The following is a 9,040-nucleotide window of genomic DNA, read 5'->3' on the forward strand; positions in this document are numbered from 1 at the left end:
GTAATGTAAATATAACTTATTTTTATGTTATATTTTAATAAAAGTTTGGGGAAAATTTTAACAAATTTTCTAATCATAAATTGACCTGCAGAATAAAGAAAAAATATATTTATATGAATAACATAATTTTCCTATTAAAATACTTGTTATTAAATTAGAATGCAAGCCCTTTCAAATGAACAATGAAGTTATAGTTATTAAAAAAGGATTAATAAACAAAATAGATAATATTTATGTTAAAATCTACTTTTCAGAAAAATAATCGAGCATTTAGAACAGCCACCAAGATTTACATGTAACCAGTATGATTAATATAAAACTGTCAAACAGATTTTTACATTTTTGTAGGTCAGGTAGGGAGCATGGAAATTGTGGGGGACAAAGTGTGCATTTTTATGTGGATGATTTATAGGTATTAACAACCCCTTCCGGCCATGCATATTCAAGTTTGCTTTTCATTAAACCCAATCAATGTTTATGGTAAAGTATATATTTTCAGGTGACACAGAAAACTAGGATAAATTATTCTTTCTGAAATTTCCAGTTATATTTTCAATCACTTTACCAAAGAGAGGTAATTAGTAGCCCTCCAGGCACATGAAGGTCCCTGTGTAAGGATAATTCACCTAGAATTCTTTTTTAATGACTTAAGACATCCTCCCACTAACTATACCATCCTTCACCAGAGGAGAGTAAAGTACATACCACCTCCCATGTTTTGTAGCTAACAAAATACATTGGCAGATAATTTTCTCATTAGCAGAATTTATTTCCTGGAGAACTTCACTATAGTTAATGGATGGCATAAATTTCCATCTACAAAATACCAAAGAAGACATCTAGTCTGCTGAAAATTTCTGTGTGTGTATGTGAGGAAGGGGTTCCTCTTCAGTCCAGCCCTACTCTGCAAAGGAGCTGTTATTGCCATCCATACCCATATCCAAATCTGTCCTGGGCCCTTGTAAATCGAATAATCACTAAATCATTTAAATCACCTCTCTTCCAGGGAAATGGGGAGAGATAGCTGTGGTTTCTTCCCCAGAAGTTTCATGAGAGTAAAAGAATTAGAGAAGGAAGTAGCTGAGAGGAACATAAGGAAACACACCAGGCCCACTTTCTTTCTTATAGAGTCATCAGGCACACTGAGGCGAATTAGGGCCCAAGGAGTGTGCCATCAATCTGAGGGAGGCAAGACGCTCACTGGAATTGTGTCTATTTGCTCAGCGTTGGCTGTGCAATAGAGAATTTCACTTTCCTGCTGCACCACACTTGTTCAATGGAGCTGTCAGAACATATCTTTCTTAGGCTGTATGACTGCTTCTCTTGTCAATAGTTGCCCTATTTTCAGGACAGTTTTCCTCTAACTTGACACTAAGTGCTGCCTACCTCATTTACCTGCCTCTAATATTTTCTAATGAAAAGTATTACAATATATGAATTCTTCCAAAGGTTACTTTGATAGGATGTTTCTTTTATTTGTATTTTATTTGTATCCATTTTTTGATGGAGTGTTTCTTGAGTAGTTAAGATGAACTATTGGGTTAAAGCTTGTGAGAAAAACCTTTTATTCTGTAAGTCCATGAATTTCATTAACAAAAGGTTATAATGCAAAATAATAAAAAGAAAAGGTGAATTAAATTAAAATTGTTTTCAATTCCTGGCAGAGAAGGCAGCTGAAAACATCATATAATTAAAATTAGACTTTAACTCACTGAAATTATGACTCAATTTATATTTCATTCATTTTATTTTTTCTTTACTTTTTTATTGAAAATATTAGATAAGGACATTCATTCAACATCATGTGGATAATGGCATCAAATGTCATTATTTAAGAATCATTCTTTTAACTCCATAAAGCTGGAAGATTAAATATGCTATGAAAAGAGTTGTCCATTTAAAGTTAAGCATGCTTTAACAGCTTAGTAAATACTAAAACATAAAAAGGAGAAATAATCCATTTATTTTTTCCAGGAACATATTCTGAAATTTAGTAATATTAGCCAAGTATGTATCTTACTTAAGTTGCTTTGCCTAATTCTAAAAGAGTTCTGGTATTGCATAGGCCAAAATTACATCAAAACAAAGAACAATCTGGGAAAGAATAGATTTTGAAAGTATTACAGCCATAATTTGTGATAGGTGGTTTACTCTTTGGGAATGACAGCTACAGTGAACTTCAGTTTTTCTAGAGTTAAATATTGTCTAAATATTGAATTCTTTGTAAACAAACTCTGTTTTGAGCTCAAAAATAGGACTTTTGATTATCTTGCATGGTATTGTTTTCCTGTGTCTATTTTCTGGTTGAATTCAACTTATGTCTGTGCCTTTTTTCATAAAAGGATATGAAAAATCCCGAAGCTTAAACAACATAGCGGGCTTGACAGGCAATGCTCTGAGGCTCTCTCCAGTAACATCACCCTACAACTCTCCTTGTCCTCTGAGGCGCTCTCGATCTCCCATCCCATCTATCTTGTAAATCAAACTTCATCAGTCGGCTAAATTGTATTAATTCGAGTACAGTCTACTCCATCATGGGAATAATTAAATGTAGAGTTACTCCAACCTCCTTTAACACAGTACAAATCTGCATGACGTTTTCTGAAGTCAGAAATGCCATTTGGGTAGTTACTGAATTTTATCTTGGCTTTAAAGATTATCTAAAGTAGTGGTATTACTTCTCCATATTAATTGCCCTGATGTCCTTTCGCAATAAAATAACAGATAGTATCAGATATTGGCCAGTACACTAATACCTAAACATATTTTCAGGGAGATATATTTAAAACAGTGTGCTTCCAAATGCTAACCACTTCATGGGACCTTCATTTCTGTGACTTTCTACACCATTCTGAAGATGTCTGGGATCCTATCTTGCTTGCATACCACATGACTTCAGTCAGCTCATTTGCATGGACCGTCTTGTCTCTGTCACCTGAAAGCGATGGCACAGAGTTCAGGGACCATGGAGGGCTCGGGATATGTGTACTTGCATCCAACTGTCCTACTGATATGAAACTGGTCGACTGTTCTGCATGTTGAATGGTGGGGCAGGTGGGCAAGTTTCTCTTTGACATTTTTTCATTTATTGTTTGAAAGAAATATTTGTCTTAAACAGCTTAATTTCTTGATTGATTTACCTTTCTTCAAAATTGCTGTATTGGAGTTCTGAATGTCTCTGGTTGTTTGCACACAGATAACTACAAAGAGGTTGTCATTACTGGTTACACGCAAGCCGAGGCCAGATCCCTGACTTAATGGCTTGGGGAAGGCACAAAACATGAGAGACAGGTAACTGTCAGCCAGGCTTGCCTTGCTGAAACAGGAATTGCTGCTTGATAATTGAATCATTTTTTTTTAAATCCCAGGATTTGTCATTATTTTCAGAGGCAGAGCGCCAAATATTTCCAAAGCTCTGATGCCTTTTTTAAACCTCCTTTATTTCATTTATTAATTTTTGTGCAAACATCAAAGAACATCGTTGCTCACAGGAGGCTTACTTGACCAGCCTTAAGTTTCTGACTCACAAGAATAATCAGATTTTCAGTCAATGTTTAATCAGGTGCTTTGTCCTGAATGTTGTTCTGTCTGTCTGTCTAGCTCCCTGTCTTAACTGTATATGCCATCTGTCTCCATAAAGCACAGAAATGCCTGATAAGGTGTTCATGATTTTAGTACTGGGCCTTTTCCCGTCCCCTTGCCTTCCTTGCTACTTGGAACAGCTTCTCTGCTTTGTGTATGAATTAAGGATGCCCGATAGACTAAGTTAATCGATACTGTGAACCTTTCTGATAAACAGAATTTAGGCAGCAGCAATGTTACCATTGCATTTGGTTGCCTGCTGCAGTGTCAGATTCTACTGCCTACCAACCAGCATTCATCTCTACACTCTAATCAAACTTCTAGGGAGTCTTATTCAGTCCAAGTGGAAGAAATTCTGTTTACACATCCCCATGAATGCAATAGCAACAGTGTGTCTGGTGTATTGGATGTGTGAGGGAAGAAAAATGCCATAATATATATTGAGGGATAAACCATATTTCTAAGGCATTCAGGATCATTGAGATTGTTGATTAATTTCTAATTCTCATGTTTATTTTTTGTTAGGAGGACAATTATCACTTTTATTCTTGGCCACGTAACTTATATTACTCTAGATCCCCAAGTCCTAGAGCATGACCTGCATGTCAGAGACCTTGTACAGCAATGTATTTACCCAGACGTACCCATCTGATGTTTAGAGATTCAGTGATCCTCTTGTTAACACCACACATTGAAAGCTATAATTATTCAGAGCTCTATGGTAAAGGAATTATAATACTCTACTGTCTGGTGCTGCTGTTATTGACTGCAGTGTTGTACAGAATTTAGCATGGACTTTTGACGGCTGAAAAAGGGACAGTGGAATTTAGCCATATCAAGGACTGTACTGGAAACAGGTTTCTGCTGCTGAATGTGCCCTGATGTAACCAGGATGCACTTGGAAGAAGTTCCTGCGTCTTCAAGAAACGTTTAAAGCTCGTAAAAGGATTGTGGCTGGAACTCATTTGGTGCTGCCCGTATGAGTGGTTTGCTTGTGGACTGGCCAGTGTCCATGAAACAATTGTAAATACCAACATGTGTGCGTGGGTCAATAATTTTGGACATCTCACATCAAAGGAAGCCAAATTCATGATCCACATCTCTGAAGCTTCAAGTATGGCCCATACCTCTGTGAACTACCACTACTCGTGGGCCTGCGGTAGATTGTGCTGTGAATCACACAAGGCAGCGATTTCGGTGTAATATCAGTCTGTCTTAATTTCTCTTATTTCCCCTTTGTTGGTTGGATTCATGAATATTGTATCATTTTCTTATCAAGCATTTACGTTATCAGCTTGTCATATTATGTTGTCAAATTTCCAGTGCCTATTTATTGAAACTGACCTAGTTTTAGTCACGTAGTTGTTTAGTTCTAGAAAATCACCATGACAAAAAAAAACACCATTATTCATAGTTTGTCTTTTGTCATTGTTACCTCAATTATAAATATTATAGAAAAATTCTGGCAATGAGAGTATTTTTTTACTAAATGACCAAGGAACAATGTCAGTATATAGTAGAATATTAATCAAATTATATCCTAAATTGTATATTTTGCATAAAAGAGATATTCTTCAATGAATTACTTTTTGGTGAGTTTTGTGGCAAATGAAGCTTGTATTTGTCTTTAAAACTGTTGTGGTTGAAACTGTGTAAGAATTCTTCATCTTGCTTAATCAATATTTCTAGGATCTATTAGTTCCCCTGGGATTCTGAATATAACATATAACCTAGTTATATACCCCTGTATTGTGGACCTTTTGTGAAAAATTCAAGGTGCATGCACAACCTTGGTGATAACTGTGGAAATGTAACTCACTGAAATGAAGAATAAAAGACACCTAAGCTGGGGTAAGCTTGAATCCTATCTGATTAAATTATTCATTTTTTTCTGAGCTCCTCTCTTTACTATTTTTATGTTTCGTGGCAGCAAACCAGATGCTCACACATAACAAAGAAATTGGGGTGGAAGGATTTACAAATATACATAGCTCTCAGGCTCATTCAACTCCCAAGCATGTAGCCAGCAGTTTACTCTTCTAAGTATTTTGTCTGTCTAATTTTTCTTATACTTTTTTTTAAAGATTTTATTTATTTATTTTTAGAGAAGGAAGAGAGGGAGAAACTGAGAGAGAAACATCAGTGTGCGGTTGCTGGGGGCCATGGCCTGCAACTCAGGCATGTGTCCTGACTGGGAATCGAACCTGCGACACTTTGGTTCACAGCCTGCGCTCAATCCACTGAGCTACACTAGCCAGGGCTAATTTTTCTTATACTTTGAGATGACCAAATTATGAATTATTATGGTATTTGATATCTATATGGCATTTTATGAGTTATACTTTCCAACTTCATCATCACGGACATTCTGAAAGTCAACATTTTTTATGGTGATTGAGCAAAAGATCAGAGAGGCAGAACTGTTCACTTACACATTTGCCACAGAGAATCTTCCCTGGCATAATTTCTCATAGTTTAAATATTTACTGAGCCTCTAGTGGTAAATGCCTTACCTTCCAAAGGCAGCTGCTATCTCACTGTTGGGAAATGGACCTTTGTGTCAGCTGCACACCACATGTAGCTGGTGTTCCACTTACATTGTGGGGTCACATGTACATTTTCTCTGTAACATTCTATGAAACCATAGGATGAGGGGAAGGGAAAATGATATAGAGAAATCAGGTTGATGAATGAAACATTTTCCCATCATGAGTCAACAGAATCTTTTCTAGGTCTAAAAATGCTCAGTGTTGATTTTTAAGGGACTGTCAGGAAACTGAGCTCAGGAAAGGGAATCTGTCTAAATATAATTACTGGTGATATGTTTTTATTGATGATGACAGAATGTAGGATTTACTGTAAAAAATATGTATGAGAGGGAAAGAATACATTTTAAACATGATAATATAATACATTTTAATACATGATAAATTAAGTAGTTATAAATGAAAAGCAAAAATATTCATTTTATCTTTGAAATAAATCACAAGACAGATTAATGGAATAGCAATGGTGAACTTGTCTTAGAGACAATGACTGTGTTAAAATGCTATATTACAAAGCAGGAACTCTAGAGAATTTATAACATGATTGAAGATAGTTAGAGCTAAGTGGATCTTTAAAATATTAAAATCCTTAGTGGTTTATAATGATTAAAATAAATGGTTTAAATTTTTTCCTTGTTGAGAAAATTAACTTTTTTCCTTTCAATTTTTCTTGCCAAAATTCAATTAGTTGTTGAAATGCTTGATCATTATTAAACTATGGATGTATACTAATTTTTTCTAACATGGATTCAGTATTATTAATATTGAACCTAAATTTTATAATTTCTTCTTCTCCTTAAACTAACTCTATTTTGAGGCTGTGATGTTTTCATTATTGTCTAAAAATTAAATAATTTTATTAATATTACATAATTTTATTTTATATTTAGTACACTATCATGTCAAAGTGATGGAGCATCAACTATGCATTTTAAGCACTAAAATCTTCAAAGACTATGGTAGTCTCCTAGAGTCCCAAGTAACCTAATACTCATTTTTTAAATAGACCTGATTTTTTAGAACAAGTTTAGGTTCACTGAAAAATTGAGCAGAAAGTAGAGAGAGTTCCCATCTAACTCCCCAAAACCTCCCTCACTATCAGCTCCCACTCCGGCGTGATGCACTTGGTACCATCATGAACCAATGCTGACACATTGTTGTCACCCCAAGTCATCAGTTTACATTATGGGTCACTCTTGGGGTTATATACTCTATGGATTTTGATAACTGCATAAGGAAATGCGTCCAACACTCTAGCGTCACACAGAATAGTTTCATTGCCCTGAAAGTCCTCTGTGCCTCACATATTAATCCCTCCTTTCCCTCCAATCCTTGGAAGCTCTTGATCTTTTTACTCTCCTCACAGTTGTATTTTTTCCCAGGATGTTATATAGTTGAAATCATACAGTATATCGTTTTTTCAAATTGGCTTTTTTTCAGTTAGTAATGTGCATTTGAAATTTCCCCGTGTCTTTTTATGGCTTCATTGCACATTACTTTTTAGTGTGTAATAATATTCCATTGTCTAGATGCACCATTGTTTTCCCAGCCACCTACTGAAAGACAGTTTGGTTGTTTCCAAGCTTCGATGATCATGTATAAAGTTGGTTAAACATCTGTGTACAGACTTTGTGGATATGATTGAGTATCATAGTAATATCATGGGTTTTGTCAATGACCATTTATTAATGGTCTGTGATTAAATTCAAAGTATAGAAATTACCATGAACTGAACCATTATAGATTTTATAAATATCATGTTTTTTATTTACTTTATAGGTTAGCTAGTCACTTACTAGCAGGCTAGTCAAGTATCTTTATGAGGAAAGTCTTTTTTTTTAAATTTTGGAATCAAATTTTATGTACCATTGTTTGTAAAATAGTGTGTATTATAAACCATAGAAGTTATATCTTTATTTTTCAGTGTATTTCCCATAATAAAAATAATGAGACAAGGGCATTCCATGTAACTTAAAAAAGTTATCATGTTACATTCCATGTTACATTCCATGTAACTTAAAAAACAAATCAAGTAATTTGTTTTTGGAGGAAAATAAAAATTTTACCTTTGTTAAATTCGGTAAACATTAACAATTTTTTCTATAAGCCAGGAAGAAATATTATCACACCAAAATAGTTTGGCAGCCATGAAAATGTTACATTTCTCTTAGGAGTAGTGAAGTGACATAAAACAGCTACAAACAATACCATATGTGAAGGATTCTTAATATAATTTGAATGTGGCAGTACCTGAAGTCTTTCCTTGATGAATGGCCTCAACAATTTTATTTATTTTCTTTTGAGATTCTTTAGCAAGTATCTAAAATGTTATGTAAATCACATTCTTTCTTGATGGCAAAGAGAAAAAGCTATGTTAAAGACAAGTCTGAAGGCTATGTTTTTTGATCAAAAACAAAACAAAGCCAATGAAAACCAAATCTATAATTTTATTGCGCAGGATTAAGCATGAAGCCACTACCTAAGAAATGACTAGATATATTTTTTCCTATTGAGAGCTCACATATTCAAGGCACTAGTTTAAATACTTTACCTGCTGTTCTCTCCTGTTGCAGTAGCTGTTTCTTTTCCCACTGGATGCTAGCAGGATGCCTAAAAGCTATGGGGATTCTGGCTGGCTGGCTGGTAGGAAGCTCCAGAATCTAAGGTAATAATGGTTAAAAATGCACACTCCTCCATACAGCTGGATATACAGAGATAAAGAAAAGGCATACAAGAAAAGGCTTAAGATAAAAAGCCTTGAAAACTAAATGTTGCCTTAAACAAGATCATGTAGTGTGAAATAAACAAAAAGACAAGTCAAAGTTAAAGAAATCATTCTATAATTCTGCTTCCTAAACAATGTTAGAATAAATTCTGCCCAAAAGGACCAGCCTTTCTTTTCACTGGAGACC

The 9,040-nt window shown here is 34.8% G+C and overlaps 1 protein-coding gene across 10 annotated transcripts in view; it reads left to right on the plus strand.

The window, feature by feature from the left end:
• KCNC2 (potassium voltage-gated channel subfamily C member 2) overlaps positions 1-5,449 on the plus strand; it is a 206,104-nt gene extending 200,655 nt beyond the window's left edge. For 3 of the 10 annotated variants that reach the window (XM_028533338.2, XM_036018669.1, XM_036018668.1), the window contains exon 5: positions 2,343-5,449. In XM_028533338.2, the coding sequence (XP_028389139.1) occupies positions 2,343-2,479 (137 nt within the window). In that variant the 3' untranslated portion in view covers positions 2,480-5,449. The remainder of the gene's footprint in view (positions 1-2,342) is intronic. The other 7 variants (XM_036018671.1, XM_036018675.1, XM_036018676.1 and 4 more) reach the window with 5 other exon arrangements.
• The last annotated feature ends 3,591 nt before the right edge of the window (positions 5,450-9,040 follow it).

The sequence above is a fragment of the Phyllostomus discolor genome, chromosome 2 (genome assembly GCF_004126475.2).
Source record: "Phyllostomus discolor isolate MPI-MPIP mPhyDis1 chromosome 2, mPhyDis1.pri.v3, whole genome shotgun sequence".
Taxonomy (NCBI): Eukaryota; Metazoa; Chordata; class Mammalia; order Chiroptera; family Phyllostomidae; genus Phyllostomus; species Phyllostomus discolor.